Source organism: Aspergillus aculeatus (assembly GCF_001890905.1).
Source record: "Aspergillus aculeatus ATCC 16872 unplaced genomic scaffold ASPACscaffold_6, whole genome shotgun sequence".
NCBI lineage: Eukaryota > Fungi > Ascomycota > Eurotiomycetes > Eurotiales > Aspergillaceae > Aspergillus > Aspergillus aculeatus.
The window spans coordinates 1,117,564-1,139,874 of NW_017962981.1; the positions used below are offsets into that span (position 1 = coordinate 1,117,564).

General features: G+C 53.6%; 8 protein-coding genes and 1 non-coding gene across 9 annotated transcripts; 4 read left to right on the forward strand and 5 right to left on the reverse strand.

Moving 5' to 3' along the window:
• The first annotated feature begins 1,398 nt into the window (after window positions 1–1,398).
• On the forward strand, window positions 1,399–1,498 carry ASPACDRAFT_t124. The gene has a single exon. It is a non-coding gene; the product is annotated as a tRNA-Thr (tRNA).
• An 868-nt stretch (window positions 1,499–2,366) lies between these two features.
• On the reverse strand, window positions 2,367–4,309 carry ASPACDRAFT_1899554 (cytochrome P450). The gene is made up of 5 exons (XM_020198754.1): window positions 4,054–4,309; window positions 3,720–4,001; window positions 3,219–3,664; window positions 2,729–3,162; window positions 2,367–2,657 (listed from the first exon to the last, which is right to left on the reverse strand). Exons 1-5 carry the CDS (start codon window positions 4,283–4,285, stop codon window positions 2,492–2,494), a joined length of 1,560 nt encoding a protein of 519 aa, XP_020057286.1. The 5' UTR covers window positions 4,286–4,309; the 3' UTR covers window positions 2,367–2,491.
• A 1,340-nt stretch (window positions 4,310–5,649) lies between these two features.
• On the forward strand, window positions 5,650–6,159 carry ASPACDRAFT_42448 (uncharacterized protein; the record flags this gene model as incomplete). Its single annotated transcript, XM_020201104.1, has 2 exons — window positions 5,650–6,060; window positions 6,124–6,159. The coding sequence occupies 2 exons, from the start codon at window positions 5,650–5,652 to the stop codon at window positions 6,157–6,159; spliced, it is 447 nt and encodes a 148-aa protein (XP_020057287.1).
• Window positions 6,160–6,866: 707 nt separating this feature from the next.
• Window positions 6,867–8,470, forward strand: ASPACDRAFT_42449 (fungal specific transcription factor domain-containing protein; the record flags this gene model as incomplete). The annotated part of the gene is made up of 2 exons (XM_020201105.1): window positions 6,867–7,520; window positions 7,745–8,470. The coding sequence occupies 2 exons, from the start codon at window positions 6,867–6,869 to the stop codon at window positions 8,468–8,470; spliced, it is 1,380 nt and encodes a 459-aa protein (XP_020057288.1).
• Window positions 8,471–8,906: 436 nt separating this feature from the next.
• ASPACDRAFT_59758 (FAD-dependent oxidoreductase) lies at window positions 8,907–10,345 on the reverse strand (the record flags this gene model as incomplete). The annotated part of the gene is made up of 2 exons (XM_020203485.1): window positions 8,907–9,972; window positions 10,050–10,345. The coding sequence occupies 2 exons, from the start codon at window positions 10,343–10,345 to the stop codon at window positions 8,907–8,909; spliced, it is 1,362 nt and encodes a 453-aa protein (XP_020057289.1).
• Window positions 10,346–10,593: 248 nt separating this feature from the next.
• Window positions 10,594–12,813, reverse strand: ASPACDRAFT_51744 (uncharacterized protein; the record flags this gene model as incomplete). Its single annotated transcript, XM_020202524.1, has 3 exons — window positions 10,594–10,642; window positions 11,538–12,475; window positions 12,544–12,813. The coding sequence occupies 3 exons, from the start codon at window positions 12,811–12,813 to the stop codon at window positions 10,594–10,596; spliced, it is 1,257 nt and encodes a 418-aa protein (XP_020057290.1).
• A 1,665-nt stretch (window positions 12,814–14,478) lies between these two features.
• On the reverse strand, window positions 14,479–16,115 carry ASPACDRAFT_117566 (NAD(P)-dependent alcohol dehydrogenase). The gene is made up of 2 exons (XM_020196079.1): window positions 16,064–16,115; window positions 14,479–15,972 (listed from the first exon to the last, which is right to left on the reverse strand). Exon 2 carries the CDS (start codon window positions 15,720–15,722, stop codon window positions 14,841–14,843), a length of 882 nt encoding a protein of 293 aa, XP_020057291.1. The 5' UTR covers window positions 15,723–15,972; window positions 16,064–16,115; the 3' UTR covers window positions 14,479–14,840.
• Window positions 16,116–19,006: 2,891 nt separating this feature from the next.
• ASPACDRAFT_42453 (uncharacterized protein) lies at window positions 19,007–19,779 on the forward strand (the record flags this gene model as incomplete). The annotated part of the gene is made up of 3 exons (XM_020201106.1): window positions 19,007–19,172; window positions 19,235–19,552; window positions 19,622–19,779. 3 exons carry the CDS (start codon window positions 19,007–19,009, stop codon window positions 19,777–19,779), a joined length of 642 nt encoding a protein of 213 aa, XP_020057292.1.
• A 725-nt stretch (window positions 19,780–20,504) lies between these two features.
• On the reverse strand, window positions 20,505–21,615 carry ASPACDRAFT_42454 (uncharacterized protein; the record flags this gene model as incomplete). Its single annotated transcript, XM_020201107.1, has 2 exons — window positions 20,505–20,581; window positions 20,643–21,615. 2 exons carry the CDS (start codon window positions 21,613–21,615, stop codon window positions 20,505–20,507), a joined length of 1,050 nt encoding a protein of 349 aa, XP_020057293.1.
• Between the last annotated feature and the right edge of the window lie 696 nt (window positions 21,616–22,311).

Sequence of the window (22,311 nt, forward strand, 5' to 3'; positions counted from 1 at the left end):
ATTACACATAAATAGACTTGTTTCATGACAGTGTTTGCCTTTCAAAAAATGGGCCTTCATTTTCCGCCCAAGTGTGTCTTCTGGAACCCGCCTGGGCCAATCGTCGGCTATTGCTAAAAGGCTGTTAAGCCTGGATGTCGGGTCTAAACACCAGCCTGGAGGGCTCACGCCCATCGGCGGAGTGGGGTGAACCAAGCGCGATCACTTCCATCCCTCTGTGGCCGAAACATCTAGGCAATCGAGTCGCTGGTGAGGAGCTTCCCGTCATCTGCCGGATCGAATGAAGAACCTTCAAAAACTCTTCCATGGCGCCGTATACACCTTGCCCGCCAAAGCACCCCCTCACACCCTCGGTCAGGAAGGGCTCCTTCAAAGCCTGTCTGGCTTGCCCATTTATGCCGGTCGGCCAGAGGCTCATCCGTTCAATGCCTAGAGGTTCGCAGATGTGTGCCTTCATGTCCAGCTCCCGGGACTATCCTGTGATGCGTTTCACGACTTGTCCGACCCAGTCAATCCCGGGGCCATACTCCCACGCTGTGTCCGGCTCGAAGAGCGGCGGGTAGCCAAACCGGTCGTCAACCGTTGCGTTGGCGTGATTGTGATTGTCCGTCCGCGGAAAGTCACGAAAAACGCGCAAGCTCAGCGTCCTCCACTGTTGTGGGTGAGCAGAGCAAAGCTCGGAGGCTGATCGCCTTTCCTGGCTTGGGTGGTGGAGCGGTCGGTCGGTCGCAGCATCCCAGCCACACAAGATCTTCTTACGAGTAACACAACGATATGGCTTTAGCGGCCCACACCTATAAGTTAGTGGGGCCGAGAGGGCCCACGTCAGTCCAAGCCGCTGGAATCGGGCCGTCCAGGCTACTGCAGGGGTCATAATCACTGTAAGGACGGCTTTGTCTACGCTGTGATACTATAATCGTATAGGTAGCCTCATTACCGCTTACAAGAAAAAGGCCCTTTTTGTAGAATATGTAAGTATTCAAGAAGAGTGTGATTGCCCCAAAGTATCCCGCATGAGTGAGCAAGAGTCAATACTACTAGAACTCTTCAAATCCAACTCTAACAGATGTCCTGAAGCTTAAGCACAGTAGTCCTTACCCCGATCTGACAACCCGGCTACCACCAACTAAGTAACTTAATTACAATGACATCACAAGCGTCCTCCACCGCACTCCCCAACCTCCCCCTATCCTCATACCTTCACCACTCCAGCACCCCAAACCCCACGCCAACAGACAGAAAACACATACAAAAACCATCCCAAACCCAGCATCACATCCCACAAAATCCAACACCAAGATCTCAGCCCCCACAGCCCCGCTGTGGGGCCGTAGCGCCCTAAAACGAATAGGGCAGGTGGGGCTATGTTTTAGTTTCGAGTACAACAGTACAACAACAGCCGCGGTGGTGTAGTGGTATTAACATTGCAGAGCCCCCGTACTAGCCTTATGCTAGCGGTGTGGAGTGCAGATTCTGGGTTCGAGTCCCAGTCGCGGCAATCTTTTTTTGGGGGCTTGCGCGAGGGTAGGGACGTCATGGGGGCGTCATAGGGGCATTGTGCGACGTTGGGATCTTTGTAGAGGGGGTTGGAGATGAGATCAAGGGTATGTTGGTGGATGGAGTGGGAGGTTGGATGTGTGTTTTTTGCAGCGAGATTGGGGTTGGGGGTTTGGACTCGCGGGTTCGGGGTGAAATTGGTGGGTATATAGGGGTACTGGATAGGTATGCTGGACATACATGATGCTTCTATGATGTAGTACTACAAGGAATGAGCTTTGTTTGAACTGGAAATGTTGAGGTTGGCTTCTGGTAGGGCTATCTTGCGTATTGTGTGTGGGGATCCTAATTGGTGAAGAATCATCTGACGGCCCTGGGAACCCCTGCATATCATCTAGATGCTTGGTTAGAGTTTATACAAGGTTGAGAGAGCGTGGTACCTGAAGCTGTGACCAGATTGAAGATCCCTTTATCGTGTGCTCTATCAATGATGCTGTTAATGGCATTTGATGTGTTTATACTCATTGAATGCAGATGGCCAGGCTCTTGATGGCATTCACACTATAAAGACAGGTGAGCATGGCTGCAAATCTCTAGGCATGTAGTACTCTGTGTGCCTCTTTCTTGCTGTCAAGAATATTCACTAGTGGCCTTCTCAGCTCAAGTAGCACAAATGGCTTGACTGTCGTCCTGGTGGAGAATCCCGCCGGTCCGTCCCGGCCCGCCCCGCCCCGCCCCCACCGTAACCATCTCTCAAGCCTACGAGTGGGCAACTTAGTGATCCTGCCATGTCAGCCGGCTTTACATCTCATCAGTAATCCAGTATAGCCTTACAGGGATGGGAACGTATTGGATCGTAGTGTGTCTTTGCCTTCACACTTCAGAGCTCTGGATTAATGATATGAGAATGACCCCTACTAGATGAATGCGTGCATGATTCTAGCCATACATAAGAAAGCCTGACCATCCACTCATCCTCACTGTCATATTTCCTTCAAGAAACCACAACCCTCACCCCCTTCGATTCCCGTTTCGGCACGCCTACAAAAACATCATGATCGTACGCCACATCCTCCACGGTCGTCTGGTAGAGTTTCGTTCGGGGGAGCACTCGCACCGCGAGGGCCGCCATTGCCACGTAGAGGTTACAGTATGCGAGACTGGTTGTCATAGAGATTAGCATGGGGCGTGAGCACAGTCGTATACGGTTTATAGCAAGGCTGGCACATACTTGATTCCAACGCATGAGCGGCTTCCCCTGGAAAACGAGGTCAAACTCGTTTCCATCCGGCGACGCTGGGCTTCATCCGCTTCAAGCCATCGCTCCACCCTAAAAGTATGCGAATCTGGAAACACTTCCTCATTGTGGTGATTGATCGCATTGGACATGCCCACGGGCGTGCCGGGGGGGATGTCGTAGACGATCTCCCGCCCCTGGAACCGTCCACGGTAGACGAGGCGCTCGTTCGGCGCAACCCGCGGGCTCCGCGGGCTGACTCCGTAGGACAGGCGAAGTGCCTCGGCGATAACCGCGCTCAGGTAGGGTAGTTTCTCGAGTTCGTTCCACGTTCGGTTGAAGGCGTCGGCGGCTTGGAGCTCCTCCACAAGGCGGGCAAGCGTCTCTGGCTGGTCCAGGAGGTAGTAGGTTGCGACTGTAAGGGTCCACTGCATATTTGTTGAGTACTAGGAACGGATCTGAACGTTGAAAGGGTGGTACTTACGGCGGTTGTCTCCGTTCCCGCGGTGTTTAGCGACAAACCGTCCCCGGTCAACCGGTAGTCGGTTCTTTCAGCCTCCGGCAATGAAGAAGTAAGCAGGGCGTGGAAGATAGTCGGCCGGCTGGGGATGGTCCCCGTCTCGAACTCCCGCCTCGCTTGGCGGACGCGAGCCGGCATCTTCTCCGTCGACTCGTCCATGTACACCTGCAATGATCGGGGCAGCCATCTCCACAGGAACGGGACTAAAGGTACCAGAAGTTTGGTTACAGGTATGAACCGAAAGAGAAAGATCGTCTCCAATAGACCCACAACGGCGTCTCGGAAGTTGGGCTCCCAGCCCTCCTGCGTGACGAACCCGAAGGACTCGCCAAAGCAGTAGCCGGAGATGACGTCCGCGGTGAAGCAGCTATACGCGGTGGTGATATCGAGTGGTTCGTGGTCCTTGGTGCCTGGGAATCAGGGGTTGAGCGAGATTCTCACAATGGAGATGGCTTATATCCCTACCGAGCCGGATAATCTTCTCGCAGAGCTGGTCCGTCAGCCTCTTGATTTCAGGCTCCAGCCGCGCAATTTGTGCACGCGAGAAGAATTTGTTCATCGCGCCGCGTCGGATGCGATGATGTTTATGGTCAATAGTCGCAAACATCGACTCAGCAGTAGGGCCGGTAGCAAAGGTGACATGGTGAACCTGTTTATCTCGTGTGCGCCCGGCGGTGGGGTACACCTCGTCGATGAACTTGGGGTCGTTGAAATGCAGCTCCTCTGGGTTGATGCGCACCACCGGGCCTGGTCTCTCGGCGTCAGATACAGGACCAAGTGTGGCAGCGGTACAACGAACCATAAATATCGTGCAATCGCTTGATCTCATGGGTGAAGCGACCCCCTCTAATCAAATCAAACCAAGCCTCATACAGAAATGTGGCAGCTGCGAGCTTTGGGCCTGGGATGTGGCTGAGGGGGTGGAAGGGGGAGACATTGTACAAGGCGCGGACGAGACGAGACACAAACCAGATCCCACCCAAGTAAAACAAGCCTGTGGGGCTGAGTATTGTCAAATGGATTGAGAACATAGTGAGAAGTGTGCGTGTCTGAATTATTGCAATTCTCTGGGGTTTCCCTCACCGTCAGTCTGGGCTTATATTATTTCACCACCGTGAGGGGACATGCATACGTGACATCAAATATAAGCCCGTATTGTTATCGAATCCAGTATGGTCAATGTTGATCTGCAAGGATATCAAGCGTGTAGGCCAATCATTCCTCTGGGATTAGCTCTCTTCCCGTGCACCAAGCGAGTGGCACTAATGCAGACCCCGCAGCAGTGGGATGCTGAAGGAAAAAGAGTGGACGGGGATGGTCTGCACAATGCGGCCCAGAACGTCGCTTAGGAATGTTACCCACGCCAAAAAATTTTTGCATTGTCTTCTGGGACACACAGACGTGTGCGTGAAGGATTAGCCAAACCCCGCGTGTGGGGTAGGCGAAAGTCCGATCTTCGTCTATCGATATTTGGGATCCTTGTATCTCTTGATGCTGGCTATATAAGTAATATAAGGGTTAGCAGATGTAAGTTACACGGTTGCGCAGCTCCTTCCCGAAGCTGAGTATCGATACCCAAGATGCTATGGGTCGTTCCCCGTAGCGGTAAAATTATCCGGCGAAAGAACTCAGATATAGCGGTTGATTGAAGTCACTACTAGAGAAACATGAAGCGTTTGCTCATCTCAACAGCTGGGCGAAGCTTGGAAACCGTGCCAATACCAGTTACAAAAGTCAATACATGCAGAGGGTGGGGAAGGCCATTGCTACAGAGGGGTACTATTCTTAAATAATTATTTTCATACTTTACCTTTTTCCCACGCGGGCTGACGCGGGCTGAAAGTTCTTGGAAGTGGGATAAATCAAGGTTGAAGTAGGAACACTACTGCATTCGAGGCTTCACCCGAACAAGATCTGGAATGTTGGTGCAATGAAGTGGGGTAGACTATATGATGGCTGCTAAAGTTCTGTACTTTGGATATACTGACTTGCCTTGATCACATACAACCACACCTTGGCTATTTCTGTTCTACCTTCGTGCAAGCAGCTTATCGGGTCTCAGACTATCATTCAAGCCACAGCATGTGCCGAGTTACGTCTTATGCATTTCCATCCAGGCCCCTCTCTCCAGGTACCAAACTCTAATAGGTATGACAGATCAACGGGTTGCACTTGATTGCCATCGCAAGTCCTACCACCACAGGCTTTTGTGCTATACTCTTTTTCGGTTGTACGACTTGATTTGGGTCCCAATACTGGTACAACTAAACACCACCGGCCGCAATTACCACTCACTTTCTGCCAACTTATTATCGAGACCCAGCCTCAGCCAATACAGTCCTGCTTTCCCCTGTAGTCACATCTCTATACACAAACTCGACACACTTTCATGAAAATGAAGCTTGCTTACACTATCTTCACACTGCTTGTTCTAGCATCGAAACTGCTCGGGCAACCTATCTCCGAAGGCAGCTCTCAGCAAGACTCTCATCCCGCTGCAAGCTCAGAAAGCCCACGCCAGGAGATCGACCCAAACACCGGCGTCGACGACGTGATTGCCATCCTTCTTCAGGTCGGCGTCGATGTCATCACTCTTGAGAAGACCATCTCAGCGCTTCAACTTACGAAGGACAGCATCCCTCTCCTCCAATCCCAGACTCGGGCCACCACCAACTCCCTCGATACATTGATCGCTCAGACACTCCTGCTAGGCTACTTGGAGCCTATCGAGAGCACCCAAGCGACTGCAAGCGCTGTCATCTTGAAGCCTACCTATACTCATCTGCTGGAGGTGATTTCGGAACAGGTTACTGTAGTTCCTCCAGATGTACACTTGAATTCTAGGAAGGCTAACATGTGTGCTCGGCAGAGACCCACTATCTGCGCCATGCAGTATTGCAAGTAAATGTATGACCGGGTAGGGCAGTAACCGCCAATGCCAGCCTCGTGCTCCCGGATGCGGGTTTAACCGAGGCGGCGTGGGCGGTTCAGGATCAGGAGTTTCCACCTGTTCAAGCGGCCTTTCATGGCCTTAACAAGTAGAAAATCGCTTGGGCGCTCATCTGTGTGATGAGAGGCAGAATCTGGTGAGGTTGTATGTTGCGTAAGGCGTGATTATGCAATAACTAGTTGATAGTTCGATACACAGCTGTGCTGGAAGTGTGATGCATTGCTTAGTCATCTACATCTGCATAAGTCAGCCACCAGGCAATCACCCGCTCGGCTCCAGGCTGGCATCAATCACTGGCACTTGTCTCCGAATACCCCTTCTATACATTCTACCATTCTACATTCTACATCTTTCGTTTCGCAAATGCCTCGGCAAGCCAACGATTTTCAATTTGGCGCACGCACGCGTCTTGCATGCGACTCCTGCTTTCGCAAAAAGGTGGGGCGCTCACGCCCCCCTGAAGCCTGTTTCTAATAATGTCCAGATAAAATGTTATCGGGACAGGATTCCGTGCGAATGGTGCTTGCAGCAGGGCCTGCAATGTACCTTCGATCGCAGCCACCGTTTCAACCAGCCTTCCTCAACGGACGATCGCGTGTATGTACGTCGCGTTCCATGCCCAAGAAACGCTAATATTTTCATCGAGCAGATTGTTGTTTCCAATGGGAGGACAGCAGCAAGCACCAGAGGGACCGGCGAATGGATCCACAGCTCAGGTCAAGTCATCTTCTGACTCGAATACCCAACGAGGATCGTCCCATCGCTCCCCTGTTGCCATCGATCACATCATGGGACATGTCCCGACGCATCTTCGTGCCTCTAATGGACTGCCCTTCTTCACCATCGAAAGTCGGCAGTGGATGGAGTCGCGCACCGGTCAGACCATTGATTTCGATCGCCTGTCTTTAAACAGTGCGCGAAGACATAGCCAATCGGTGGGCGGCTTGGCGACTACAAGGGAGTACTTCCAGACCCATCATCATCCTGACCTACCGGATAGGAGCAAGGTACTGTTGGTATTCCAGTTCTTCAGACGTACCTGGCTGCATCGCTTTTTCCCTCTGCTCCACCCAGACCTATTTCATTACACCATGGAGGCGGCATACGAGAATAAAGCATCGGATGCCTCACCTGATCCTTCCACGGCTAAAGCCTGTATTTTTGCTTTCATGGCATTCATAAATTCTTGGCCCTTCGATCAAGCCCTGCCCGACAATAATAATATTCAAGAGTATGGTCACCAAGCGCAGTATCTTCTGTCAGAGTCTTTGGATGGAGCGGCCACTATAGATGGAATCCAAGCATTGCTGATGCTCGTAAGTCAAATCCTGTGTTTATGCTCTCTGATCTACCAACGCGGCTGTTGGTTTCTTTGAAGATTTGGAGGTGTATGGTGTCATATGATCAGGGAGTTGTGGTCTCTTCGCTGGGTGACCTGAAATCCTCTGGACACCTTCTTCTTTCCGGGAATTTTTACATTAGCTATCCCGTCCTTGCAGGCATATTAGGGGTACAATCCGCTTGCTAATCACTGTTATAGTCTCTTTTTCGACTGCATCGTTTTAGTGCCCCCCATTCAGTCGACTCGCTCTTCCAGGCCTCGGTCCGCCACATTTTCACCCTTGGGGGCCATCTACATCGGCACGTTCAGAAATCACCCACCGTCTTCAACTTACACTGTCGATTCCTTTTCTGGTTAGCCTACCTCTGCGACAGGGAACTCTCTCTCAGGACCGGCCGCCCCCCAGCAATTTGCGACGATTACTGTGACCTCACTCTCCCAGATGAAGACGAACTCGCCATGGAATTTGGCTACCACGACCACCAAACCCCAGCGAATCTTAATCTTGCACTTTTCTTCCCCACAGACATCAGGCTCAGCCTTGTTCAATCCCAGATCACTAGGAAGCTGTACTCTCCTCAAGCCGCACTAGCCTCTGATGCGGAGTTGTTGAAGACCGTTCGAGAGCTGGATGATGAGTTGAATGAGTGGTATCGCAGCCTGCAGCTGCCGAACAATGACCAGGGAGTGGTGTTCACCCAGGAAGAGATTTACCTGCGCTCGTGCTTGCTACAATTGCAACACCAATACTGCATTGCTGCCATTCATCAGATGAGTACGGGATGCGCGGCATGGATAGCCGATCCCAGCAGCCGAGCCTTGGGCATCACTTTGAGCTTAGAGGTTGCGGCCAACGCGAGCCGCGCACTTCTGCGACAGTTTCTTGTCATGCAAGATGCATTGGCACAGGAGGTGTTTTGGTAGGATCCGATTCTCTCCTCGCATGCCGCGTACGATTCCAAGTGTCATCAGGCTGACGTTCTTTTTTGGGGGGGCTACTCTCAGGTATGAAATCTACTATGTTCTTTCAGGGGTCATGAACCTCTTTTGTAAAGTGTTGAACGATCCCGGTGACTCGGAGACGCTGGACGACGTTCGCTTGCTCGACACAATTGCGGCACGTTTTTCCCGGGCGGCAGGGTCACACACTTACTTTGGCTATTGTGTTGATTTCCACTTGATGCGAGACTTCGTGGCGGAGCTATGTCGTCTTGCACGATGCGCTATTTCAAGAAGAAGACAATAAGTCGGTCTGGGAGAGAGAGCAATAATAGATACAGATGATGAGGGCATTAACTACATTGTAAAGGCCACCGTAATAGACGCCCTCCTTCCCCTCAACGAGTCCTCACAACCCGGCCTATCCTGCTTTGACTTCATTCTTGAGCGGATGTTCCCAGCTAACCAGCGCGCCAGGAAACGGTTCGTCCGCGGGGATATAATCCAACACTAAGGCCCCCTTCGTTGCGCGCGCGGCGATAAAGTCCACGAGGAACCACATCACCCAAGCGAAGGAAATAACATAGCGAGCCAGGAAGTAATAGTATGGACTTGCCCAGGCGTCCAATCGCGTTTGCGACCGCGACTGGTCGGCGTCGGCTTTCAACGGCGCGGCCCTGATCTTCTGGTACACCTCGAAGACCTTGGCTAGAGAGGTCTTGTGCGGTGGTACGTCGGGACCGGTCGATCGCAGTAGCGCATGCAGCCCGTTGCACAGCGCCACCACATCCTGGATCCCATTGTTCAGCCCCTGTCCCGCGTTCGGGGTGAATTTGTGGCACGCATCGCCTGCCAGAACAATCCGCCCGTCCCAGCTCCACTGCCCCAGAACCCCTTCCTCCAGATTCGCCATTCCATCAGTCAAACGCGCCGCGTACACATCCTTGACCTTCAGTGTTCTCGAGACGTGGAAGTCAGCGAACCGTGCCGCATACGCCTGCATTTCTGCTTCAGTGTAGCGCATCCGCTCCGTCGTCGGCCCCGTTGGGATCCGCTCGTACAGGAACACCCAACCTCGCTCCCTCCCGGCCAGAAACATGACCGACATGTCTTTGGAGTGTGTGACTGAACCATGGCCCACCTCTACGTCAGCGGCGCTCGGTCTGGGAAAGCTGCACCACAGGCATCGGTACTGTGCCGGGAACGAGGCCTCGTCTTTGCATTTAAGCTGAGCCGACGGCCCCTCAGCCAGCGCCAGCTCGCGCATCAGGGTCCGCGTTTTGCTATGCGCCCCATCGGCACCCAGCACCATCGAACCCTCATGCGTGCTCCCGTCGGTACACGTGACGCGTACACCGTGGTCGTGCGTCTCGATAGTCTCGAGTTTCTTGCCTAGAAAGTACCGGGCTTTCGCAGCGGCAGGCAGTGCATCGTAGATGCTCTCGATGATCTGGGCGCGATGAAAGTAGGTCATGCCGGTTCCGTGGCTACTTGGGATTTAGAGATCCCATGTGTCAGTGTACGATGCCTTTTCCGAAGGGCGTGCTGTGCCTAGCGCACTTACTTCTTTCTGAAAACCCGAGAGATGGCCGTGTTCTCGGCGAACGCATACCCGTCCCGCGTGAAGGAGGTGACCTGGTAGATCTCGCCACTGATCTTGGACAGTCGCGTCAAAAGACCTAGTTGGTGCATCACACGCAGGCTGGGTGGTGCCAGGACCACGCTGGCGCCCTGGTCAAGGACGACCGAATCGCGGGCCTCGAGGACCACGAAGTCGATCCCAGCGTGGTGGAGAGCGTGCGCGGCGGTGAGCCCGACGGGGCCTCCACCGACGATGATAACTTTGAATGCTGGGGTCATCAGCAAGTATCACTGTAGTAGTGTGTGGGGATCTCAAAGCCTATGGCGAAGAGAGAAATCGAGAAATGAGCTGACTTGCCCGTGCTTTTACAGTGCAGGCCCTAATATGGTTACCCCGCCACGATGATCCCACTAATCGACATTCTCATACCCATCCCGCTGGTTAGTTCAATGCAAGTGTATACGCGGGGTGTGATGACGTGTGTCGGGAAATCCATTGGATTGAAACGCGACGGTCTCAAACGCTTCTACCCAAGGCACTGTGCGCGGCATCTGCGGTACTTGCCGTTCTCTGGCCTGGTTGGGTTTGATGTCCGCTTATGCAGTCGCTGGCCCACTCGGATTAGCGGACGCGACTTCATTGGGATTTTCGATCCGTGAATGCGATCCACTCGGGCCTAGCGCTTCTCTCAGATCTCATTCTTGGGTAAGAGCCGATATTCTGTGACTATTATCTCCGTCACATTCGCTAGATACAGGCCATTGCCGTGACAGGAGAACGCCTTCGGTGATTCTTGCTGTGGAAAAGGTTGTTGAGTCGACCATTTCTAGGGTGAGGTGGTCTGGAGGCTGCAAGGCCCATAAGTGTGCATAATCTCTTGAAGTGAATTGCTTACTCTGTATACTTACAGTACCCGCAGCAACGTTTCTTCTTTGTGGTCTTCATGAGATTGAGAAGTTGACGGGAGTGGCACTTGCGACTAGTGGGCTACATTAGATCGAGACAGAGAGGCTGAGGCAAATTGCAGGGTTACTTCAGGCAGTTCACAGTCTAGGGATGAGTCAGCCAGCCTCAAGATACGGACAAACGTGCGTTTTACTTCGTGGTTTGGTTTGCAACCTCGTATCAGCATAATTATTGAAGAAACTCCCGATGTCATGTCATGACCAACCCTAGTCATGTTCCTGATGTCTTTCGACAAGTATAGAATCAGGTCATCAACTTGACATCGTTCTTGGTCTCCCGCAACTCGCTTGCCCATGATGCTCTGAACTCTTCCACTTTTTCCACCTGCCCGATCCATCTGTCCACATCACGAGATCACCCCAGCCCTAACTTATTCTCCGACAAACTCTCGTGCTCCATGACCACGATCAAAAGGGGTTTCCTCATAACGCCGCCAACTGGCTATTAACCGCAATACACCGCCCCTCATACCCGGGATCCTGCGCCAACGCCTCCCCGACGAACGGCGAAAAGGTCAGATCCACCCCGGGCTCAAACAGCAGACAGTACGAGCTCCCGCCGTAGTGGAAACTGCCGATCTCCTGGCCCTTGACGACGCGGTCCCCGACCGCGACGGTGGCCACGCAGCTCGACACGTCCGCCATCCCGATGGCCAGGAAGCCCACCGTCCCGAGCGCCGGGTTATCGGCCTGAATCAGCACGGCAGTGCGGGTGGCCGTCGACGAGATCATCGTCAGCGAGAGATCAGGCGCCTGGCGGTCGGGGCACGACGCCTTGGTGGCAGGGTCGACGTTCTCGAAGCCCTTGGCCGGGTCGGCGGCGAAGTAGGTGCCCTTGAGATTCAGAACGTTGACGACTGTGCCGGTCACCGGGGCGTGCCAGCGGTGGTAGCTGAAGGCGGAGAGCCAGGCTTGGAAGACGGTACCGCCTGTGAAGATCGCTGAAGGTCGGACGGTGGTGGTGGCGGTGTCGTTGTCGTTGCCGTTGCCCAGCATGTCCCGCAGCGAGTAGACGGTCCCCTTGAGCGAGAAGTGGGCGCTGGCCGGGACGTTCTTGACTAAGGCGAAGGGCTGCGACTCGCAGGGGTTGGCGACGATGCGGTCGTCCTCGGGCCCGGCGACGGGTCGCATCCCGGGTCGGAACCGCCGCGTGAAGAAGTCGTCCCACGAGCGGAAGCCGTAGTTGGGGAGGGAGGGGTCGCAGATGAACGCGTCGGTGAAGGAGGCCGGCCGGAAGGCGGTGTTGTGGGCGTGCACGACGACGTCGAGGAGTTCCGTCAGCGCGCCGGAGGATACCCACCCGCCCTCGCCGTTGTGGATGGCCTTGGCGGATTCAGCGGAGGCCAGGTACTGGCCCCATCTCTGGAGGATGTCGTAGAAGTGCGCGTTGATGTCCTTGCGGGCGAGAATGTGTGAACCCGTCCGCGTGTTCATGAACCATATCTACGAGGGAAGGCTGAGCATGTCTGAAGTCCGGCGTGGTTGATGTGGAGGCAGAGAGGGAGACTTACCAGCACTTCATTCATCGGACAGGCAATCACGCAGTTCTGCTCCACAGCCGACGTCCACAAGGGCACCGTCTGGATCACCTGGTCGATGTTGTCGAGCAAGGCACTGTAGTCGCGGATGTGGGCAGGCCCAATGTGCTTAGATCTGTCCAGAAACTCCTCGGGGATCTCACTGAATGCCGTCGCAAACAGCTCGATCAACTCCGCGTCGCTCTCGATGTGTTGTCGCAGCGCCTGGACCGTCGGGTCCTGCCGGTGGTCGAGGCAAAACATGCTTGCTTGCCTTCTCGGTGACGGTGACAGTGACGGTGACGGTGACGGTGACACAAGGTGAAATAGCTTTCTCAACGGAGGGAAACCCTGAGGCGTGGATCAAGAGTGCAGTGCAATCGGCTTGTTTAAAAAGAAAGAAAACAACCTTGATCTTGTTGACCTCGTCAACCCATACTCGCGCTGCTCCAATTCCTCAACTCTCAGCGAGGGAAAGAGTTTCTTTTCTCTCCAAGCCGCCGGTCATCTTCCCAGCTTAAGGAATGGGGGCAGAGGAGAGGGAAATGGCGCCTTTAGCCCTCAAGCTGGCGGCACCGTGGTCCAAGATCAAGGATTTCAAGGCGAGGGGAGATATTTTCTCTCGCCTTGATCCGCAAGGGATGCAACCCGGTCCTCCATTCGTTGAGATTTGGGTAAGAAGAATTGGTCTGGTGCTTCTTTGTGGGGTCCAGCAGATCATCAGATGAGGCACGTCGAGCGCAGGAATGCTGCTCCTGAGCGGTAGTGAGGTATGTCGCTCAACAAAGAAGTTGGCCAATAGACCCCTGGGCCCCCTTGCGTGTGCGAAATTCCCCCAGCCACGCGTATATCTCTCAGTTCCTCGATTGGGTGGATTTCCCCGCTTCCTGACTGTCTTTGTGCTTGGCAAGGGTTGATGAGCGTATGCTTGTACGTAATATGAAGTAGTCGAGTCTTTTCTATGATGCCGTAGGGAGCTTCTTGAGTTGGTCGATGGGGAAAGGGGATGTTTCAAGGTGTCAGGGCTGGCTGGAGTGGCGGCATTGGATACTCTGACCGCTACTCTTGCTCAACTTACAAGACGTGTCTATTCTCGTAACTCGATCTGATCTGAACCACTCGCTTTGTCTCGATCGAGGAGGGCTCGGGACTTTCACTGGGCTAGACTTCTGCTCCCAAGGTAAGGTCTATGCTTGTTTGGGGGGTCTGCCTTACCTAGCAGATTCTGACTTGCGAGATTTTCCTTCATAAGCCATCAGTATGCGGCATATGAAGATCTTTGGGAGTGGGCAATATTTGGTCAATGAGCCGATACCGATGCATGCATGCTACGTATCTTTGTGCGAAGTGAACTGACCTTTAGGGCACTCTGGATCTATCCTATACCCACCGCCGGTCCAATACGAGATACGTAAGCTCGGAGATTCGGACGCAAGGTATAGCTGGGTCACTGCGGGACTGGGAGATTCTTTTTTTTTTATCTCGCGCTGGACAGATTCCGGGCTTGTCAGTGTCTGGGGAACACCAGCTGTCGAGACTGCTCCCTCTTCTCTTCAGTGCACTTGGAATAAGGTTCGAGGTACATACTTCTACTCAATGCTTTGCTATTTGGTGAGGAGATGTGGGAGTCTGGCAGCTTGGTCTCGAGTGGGGTAGGCTGTTTGAAGTGCGAGCTACATTCTTAGATGCTTATTCTGAACTTTGGGTTCTTTGATCTTTGTTGTTCTGGCATCTGGCATCAGGGTTCTTTCCCGCTAAATGATATAGCGGATCTGTTCTGGCTTCTGTGATCAAGCTGCGGGTGATACGTCAAGAAAAACCTAGATCAGGGGGGCATTGGTCATTGACATCCCATTAATGTTTGATCATTGCTCTCCATACTCTCTCTTGTCATACTTGTCGATGCAGCTTGAACGGTAGCTCTATTCGGCTATATCAGGACCTCGACATCTTGTAACAGTAACACCGCATTCCGAAGAATTGGTTGTCCGCTGTTATACCATCATGCGGCTGCAATTTCTGATGGATACAAAATATCGCGTAAGAAAGGAGTCATAAGCCATGTCCCAGGAAGCCTTAGCTAACAATACATTCAGCAATCCATTTCCAAGGCAACAATGCCATATCGCTGAGTTCAACCCTTGCGGTCTGAACATGTCATAGGCCATGCTCCAATTCCTCGCAATGTGAATACGGCAACCAAGTCACAATCTGGGTCACTTGACTTCAAGATGACGGCGAACCCGTCTCAGCCACTACCGCCAGACTGAAAGTGAATTGATATCCCAGAGCTAGTCCAGCACCCCCCGAATGAGGTTCTTGATCCCCTCGCCCCTGCGCGTCCTCTCCCACGCCTCAGGCGCCTCCTCAAACGGCAGGGTACTACTAATCAACGGCGCCACACTGACCTTCCCCTCAGCGAGCAAGTCCAACGCAATCTCATAGTCACGGGGCGCATAGCGAAACGCCGTCCTGAAGACCGTCTCCTTGGCGAACATATCCAGCAACGGCAGCGCCTGCAGGGCCTTGCCCATTCCGACCTGCACGAACACCCCACCCGCCCCGAGGGCATACAGCCCCGTCTGCATCGCCGTCTCCACGCCCGTACACTCGACCACCGCATCCACCCCTTGAGCACCCAGCCCCATCTCCCCCCTAAACCGCGCAGCAACCTCCTCCGCATTGTCTGCACCATCCGGCCGCATCACCGTGACACCCGGCAAGAACCCCCTCGCAAACTCCACCTTGGCCTCACTAACATCACTCACCCCCACCCTGGTAACCCCATACGCCTTTGCAACAGCAGCAACCAACAACCCAATCGTCCCGGCCCCCTGCACCAACACATGCAGCGCAGGCCGCACCTCCGCCAACCGAACAGCATGCACCGCCACCGCCAACGGCTCGACCAGCACCGCCTCCTGCAGACTCAGCGCATCGGGGATTTTGTACACAAAGTCCGCCGGCATCCGGAACACCCGACACAGGGTCCCGTGCGCGTCCGGCGGGTCGGCCGCGAACTTCATGGCCGGGCAGAGATTGTACCGCCCCATTTTGCAGGGCCGGCAGCGCCGACACGGGAAGCCCGGTTCGATGGCGACGCGGTCCCCCGGCTGGAGGTCCGTGACGGCGCCGCCGACGGCGTGGATCGTGCCCGAGGCTTCGTGGCCCATGACTAGGGGCTTTTCCGGGGTCACTTTGGTGAGGATGCCGCCGTGGGTCCAGAAGTGGACCTTACAGAATTAGTCTCTTTGTCTGGGGAGCCCTGGGGAGGGGAACAGGGTTGGGGTGGGAGCTTCCATCACTACCGCAGACGCCCACGTACGCGATCCGGATCAAGACATCGTGGGGGTCTTCGATTTGGGGGATGGCTCGGTCTTCGAACCGGACTTTTCCGGCGCCGTAGAGGACGCATGATAGGTTCTGGTGGTTGATTGTGGTTTAGCCAATGCCAAATGGAGAGGTCGCGGTTAGGATTGATAGTGCGGGGGGGCGGTTGTCTGTGGAAGCTTACAGTTTCGGTCATTTTGTTGTTCGGCCTGTCAATCAGCGTCTTTGCAGAGGTTGATTCGGGAAAGTAATGGGCTTTGTATTGAAGAAGCTTATTCTGTCGGAGTAATGTTGGCCGATTTCCCCTCCTTTGGGAGGTCTTGTGCTGGGTTGTGCTGGGTTGTGCTGGGGCCTGGTTCCCCTCACTTGGCGCCTAGATCCTTGATAATATTGGGGATACTGCCGGGGTGGGTGATACACAGTCATTCCTATACACATTGTTTTGCAGGGGTAGCGCTACTTCTGAGCTGATTTTCCAGACTGTGGCCAGGAGCAGATCCAAGGACCCTCGCATGTTATTTCTCTTCAACTAGCCATGTCCATACTCATTCAACCCCTCTCACCGCTTCGTCAGGTCGATGCCAAACGAGGCGATAGGAAAGAGATATTCGCGAGACGATCTACTATAGAGATGCGCGCGAAGCCTCATTACCGCCCGAGTCGTGTCACAGCAGACCGAATGCAGAATCATGTGACTGGCGGTCAAGCTATCTGCATTGAACAAGATCCACTGTTTCTGGTCGATCAGGTCCACCAAATTCGCCAACTCAGTTCAATGTTCAGCGTTCTAATAGTGTATGAAGATCGGGCCCTGAGACAACGCTGATCAGCGCCCCAGCTCCGTGACCTTGAGACTGGCACATACACTGGAGGAGTTGCGACAACTTCTTAGGCTCAGAAGGGAGAAGCCGTGGGTAGCAGTCCTATTAAGTGGATCCACAAACCAGTGTAGCCAGCATCACGGACAGTCTGCTCAGGCAGGTCCTTGCATCTGCTCAGGACGATGAGGATTTGCTGGAGGTCATCCACTCAAACCGGGGTTCAAACCGGGGTTGAAAGCAATAAGAATGCTCAAAGTACTTTGCCCACAGTCCAAGCTCGTGCCCAGTCTGCGACCGTTGTGGTTCGGCGTCGTCAATCTTCTCGCTGCTGAGTAGCGCATCTGATGATACATGTGCGTTGCTACGCTGGTCGATTCTCTGGGTGCAACGTCATCAAGTCGCGGGGAGCATATGTGTTAAATGTTGCTTCTTACCATGTCAGTTCGGGTCCGGAGACAACCAAGATGTATGGAAAACTGTTATAGGCATGACATGCCCCCGCACACTGCCTCAGACAGGAGGGTTGACACGGATGACGTGGGATCTGGGAATGGATCGGCCGGTGAGTGGGCTGGTATAAGTTCGAGGATAATCGAGTGGTAGTGAATTCGGTGGATCAAGAGGAGGCTAGCCTCGCTAGGTCCTTTTGCTTTTGTGCAGTGCCCGATCGAAGAGAAGTACGATGTACAGTCGCTTTCTGCGTCCTCCCAATTGCTGTATCAGGTTTTTTTTAACTAATCCCAGCCAGTCACGACCGGGATTCCCTCTTCCCACGGCGTCGCCCATCTCCATAAACAAATTACACAGCTCAAGAAGACCTCTCTCTCTCTTACCGAGCCCCGCCGAGGTGTAGCCCGGCGGCGGAACTTTCAGTGCAATGGTACTACTCCACTTCAGCAAAGCGCTGGCACGCTAGTGATACAACCCGAGCAGAAGCGATCTGAGCTGCACAGTTCAAACACGCAGCCGGTGACCTAGTCGCGGATGTCATCATCGTCTTACCTGGCATCTCACTCTTTTAAGTGTGGTGCGGCGAAGGGGGGAATCAACCTGCTTACGATGTGGCGCCGTGGGCGGCCTCCCAGGACCACGAAGAGGCATTTGACAGGTGGGAAGCAGAGATATTAGAGGCGGTGAAGGTAGAAAAGAAGAAAGCATACTGTAACAAGTAGTGGAATAGCTCGAGCCAGCTTCAGCGGTAATGAGTGTTTTGGATGAGCCATGCACAGTAAGTGATTAGGGCTTGGGGGCGGACGACGGTAGTGCTACGGAGGATAGAGCCGGACACCCTGTGCTGTACCTCGTGAACGAGGCCTTACCCGATGTCTAAGACCATTACATCTTCGATCTTAAATTAGACATCGAATGAGAAACCCCCTTCGCAGCGGCAGCATCCGCACACCAGATGTGGGTAGGTGGCAGTGTGTATGTATACAAACAATCCTTTATCCCCATGTCCTGTATGATGTCATGACTTTTGCCCTACTCCAACAACGCCCGCGACAAGCAACTGGCCTTCGCTCAGCACTGTCTGTTCTAAAATCAGATGCGCGCTTTTCTGCTCACCTGCCACAGACTCGAAACTTGTCATTATTATGTAAAACATACCGCACCGATGGATAATGTCCATCAGCGTGGTAGACGTGTTCCGCTTTGAGTGTCCGGGTTTAGGTTTCAGGCGGTGCATATACGGCGGTGGGATGCTGTCAATTCCCCGGACAAAGACGGGCGATGGTCGAGATAGAGTTTGCCTTAATAAGCTGTGCATGCACTCAACACGAGGCTCTGCTCGTAATTGACTCAGTTGTGTCCGGGGAAGAAAGCTCAAGCCCTGGCACGAGACTACACTGCCGTTGCTGGTAGATACATGGAACGGCCACCGGGGGGCAGTGTGTCGTGTGATAATTTGAGTACAATACATGGTACTTTCTACGCATTTATACCAAATCCGGGGCTATGCCCTGACCTTTCTCCCAACGAGCCATGGAATTTCTCGGTCTCCCGAGCGCAGCCGAGAAATAACTATGAGGGTTTTGTTGATGAGGCCGGCGGAGTACCTCCTCTCCCACGGGTCGTGTTGTATAGTCCTATTTTAGGGAAATGAGCTGTATACCTGACTTAAACTGCACGCTGAGCAGAGCTTTTGCAGCCCATATCATGTCTATATAAACCTCTCAGACGTCCCTCCCAAGCCAGCATCTATTCTCATCAGCATCACACAGAATCACAAAAATTTCGATTCACACTCTCGCTACACTTTACCTTCCAAGTCATTCTTGATTGCAAAGTATAGACCCACCATCACCATGCATTTCCTCTCCGAGTCCACCGTTCTGTTCGCCCTCGCTTCCTCCATCTTCGCCGCGCCGCTGGCTGTCCGCACGCAGACCGAGGTCCAAATCACCTTCCTGGGCGCCGCAGACGCGCAGTTCACCCAGAGCTTCCCCACCGATGGCTCCACCGTCGCTATCTGTAAGCCGCCTGAAACCCAGCAAACAAACCCTGCCCCCAAACGATCACTAACAATAACCCAGCCAACCCCCTAAGCATCTCGCACATCGCCTCCAGCACCGCAGGCGTCACCTGCACCTTCATCGGCATCGACCACTCCAGCACGACCGTCAGCGGCGTAGCAACCGTGGACGTGGGCCCCCCTCAGACCCAGACCCAGGGCTCGTGCACTGCCGCGGGGGGTTCCACAACTCCTACCCCGGCCCCGGCCCCCGTTGAGCCCTCCACCCCCAGCACTCCCTCCGGAGGCCAGGGCTCATCCGTCACAATCACTTTCCAAGGCGCCGCGGACGCGCAATTCTCTCAGTCGTTCCCGCTCGACGGCACCTCGACGGCCATCAGTATGTGAATTTTGCCCGTCCCTGCTTTCCAAAGCAGTGCCTTCCCATGCTAACCGCAAGGGGAAACAGCCAACCCGCTTAGCATCTCGCACATCGTCTCCAGCACGGGCAATGTGCGCTGCACCTTCAACGGCATCGACCACAGCGTCACCACCGTCAGTGGCGTGCAGACGATTGATGTCGGACCGCCCCAGACTCAGGTGAACGGGGCTTGCACTGCCGCTTAGGGTCGGTTTGTGCAATCGCTTACCTTAGGGGTTCTATATGATATGGGGAGGGCAGAGCACCTATCGTTCATAGCTTAGGCAGGTGGGGTCTTTAAAACTGCTACCTCCCCTGGTCATTCTTCGCTCGTCTTTCCTTCTTCTTTTCCTTTTGTCTTATTTTCTATTTTCGGTTGAAAGTGAACAGGTCTTGACACCAGCACTGTCTTACTCAAGGATTCTATCAGCGGAGTGCAAGCTTCTGCAGCTATGGTACCTAATATTCTTCATTGGACCAGACCAACAAGTATATTGTATTTATCTGAGGCAGACAAATTAATGATCGATTACAATTGGAGGATATTGGTATTTACTTTCCTACTCTAACGCCAGACATTCCTTGGAGTGCTCTGTTCACGCCTATACCAAGAGGCAGCCAGTCTAGGTGTCAAGAGCCACTCTTGATGCTTTGGAGTATTAACGTAAGTCGACATGATCGGGTTCAAGGGATTTACTTTTCTGAAGGGGCTGTATGAAGGAGACTAATCTACGTCTCACCGAGAGAAACCTACTTAATGGATAGATTGTAAAAAGATTATACATAATCACTGTTACTTATTCTAATCAATGCATACCAACTTGTTGTACTAAGATTACTCATTAGAAGACATTGTTTTTGCCGCATCAACAAAGAGCCGCACCGACGAGCAGACCTCAGAAGACGCCTCTCTCACTGAAAGGAAACCTGTCTAGAGCAAGTGATAGAGATCAAACAGCAGCGCCAAGTCATGCTGAGCAACATCAGCATCATCATCATCATCATCACCTTCAAAAGCAACAATAACATCAGCATCCCGATCATCATCACCTCCAAAAACAATATTGACCACAAATCTCATCGCGCAGCCCAAAAAGCCGGCGGGCGCACTTTCTCGCCCAGACCGCGGAATCATACAGCCCCAACATGCACAGCAGATGGAGGTGCAGCACCGCGAACGTCAGCCCGTACATCTGCCCGACCACCCAGCCGTTCAGCCCGGGCATGCAGAACAGACACGACACCAGGCCGAGCACGTCCAGATACCGGGCGGCGCCCGCCCGTGTCGTCCGGTACTCCTGGAAGATGACTTTGAAGAGGTACTGGTGCCAGACGACCAGCACGCAGAAGAGGGCGCCCATCCACTCCAGATCGGTCAGTTGGTCCGTGAACCGGAAGCGCAGCGGCCACTCCGAGCCGTCGGGGCTGTCGGTCAGGTACGAGTTGAGGTGCAGGAGGTGCAGTATGTACATGGCGGGCGTCGAGAACAGGGCGGACAGGGCGAGAGCGCCGGCCGCCGGTAGGACGCGGTGGGTGGTCCAGCGCAGGATCCCGCCGTGGGTGAGCCATTCTTGCTGGAAGTAGGCGCGCCAGGCTTCGACTTCGTGGAGGAAGTCGTCGTCGTGGGGGGCCGGTTCGTTGAGCTGTTCGTCGCTGTCGTCGGTGGTCTGGTCGCTGTTCTGGTCATCGGTCTGAGTATCGGTGGTTTCCGTCTGGTCAGTCGACTCATCGGCTTGCTCGTCGTTGTGGTCGTCGGGCTGAGCATCAGTCTGAGCATCAGTTGGCTCATCGATCTGCTTGTCACAGTGGTCATCAGTACCATCGTTGTGGTCATCGCCTGACTCATCGTTTAGCTTCTCGTTCAAATCATCATCCTGATTCTCTTCGTGGTCATCCTTGTAGTCATCTTCAACCTTAGCATTGCGATTAACACCGCAATCAGCATCAGGAATAAACGCAGCACCATAGATAAGGTCCGGCGCAGCGTCATCAAGGATAGACACGGCATCACCGGCCATCTGCTCGGAACCGAGAGAAGACATTTTGAGAGAGAGTCTTGATATGTGGAATGAACAACAAGTTACTTCAGAAGGTTAGACTAAGATGAAGAACCAGCGAGGATGCAGTGACCTGTGTGGGAAACAGTTTCTCCACAGTGAGAATTCCCAAGCTTATATAGTACAGGAATCCCAGTGCCATCAGCTCATGACAAGTCATTGAGCCCTGCCTTGTTATGTTCTAAAAGGGAAGAGCGGAGATATTCGCTCCCACGGCTTTCACAATCGTATGTCTTAGACTGCACATTGAATCATTTCCCCCCATATCTTTCTTTTCACTTCTTTTCATTTGTACTTTCAGAGCATCTCTTGCTTGTCCGTCAAAGGCTTTGTGCTCGGCTCAAAGCTCTGTGGTTACTCAAAGGGGAGGGATTGTTTCGTCGCTATCAGAGTTGTCCATCATGGGTAGGTAAGCGTTCTAGCAACCCTAACCGCTACCGCCTCACTTAACAGCTTCCCCATTCACACTCTACCCAGCGCTCCAGCCACACTCACAGTGACGTCTGCATATCCAGCGCAGTGTCATCCTTGTGTGGAGGAATCAGTTTTCGGTTAAGATATCTTACTAGGTAGGAGAGGACGACTACTGGAGAGTCTTTCCGGGGCCGTTGTGGCAGCTGCCCTCCCTCTCTCTGTGCTAGGGCGGGGGAGGCAGCAGGAAGCTTGGTGTCCATAGTTCCA

Excerpts from the sequence above, each read along its gene's own strand:
- ASPACDRAFT_1899554 (XM_020198754.1), bottom strand. The coding sequence starts at position 4,285 with ATGTTCTCAATCCATTTGACAATACTCAGCCCCACAGGCTTGTTTTAC. Across the intron at positions 4,002-4,053 it reads GCGATTGCACGATATTTATG|GCCCGGTGGTGCGCATCAAC; the intron begins GTTCGTTGTACC and ends CCGAGAGACCAG. Across the intron at positions 3,163-3,218 it reads CGGGAACGGAGACAACCGCC|TGGACCCTTACAGTCGCAAC; the intron begins GTAAGTACCACC and ends ACAAATATGCAG.
- ASPACDRAFT_117566 (XM_020196079.1), bottom strand. The coding sequence starts at position 15,722 with ATGGGCCACGAAGCCTCGGGCACGATCCACGCCGTCGGCGGCGCCGTC.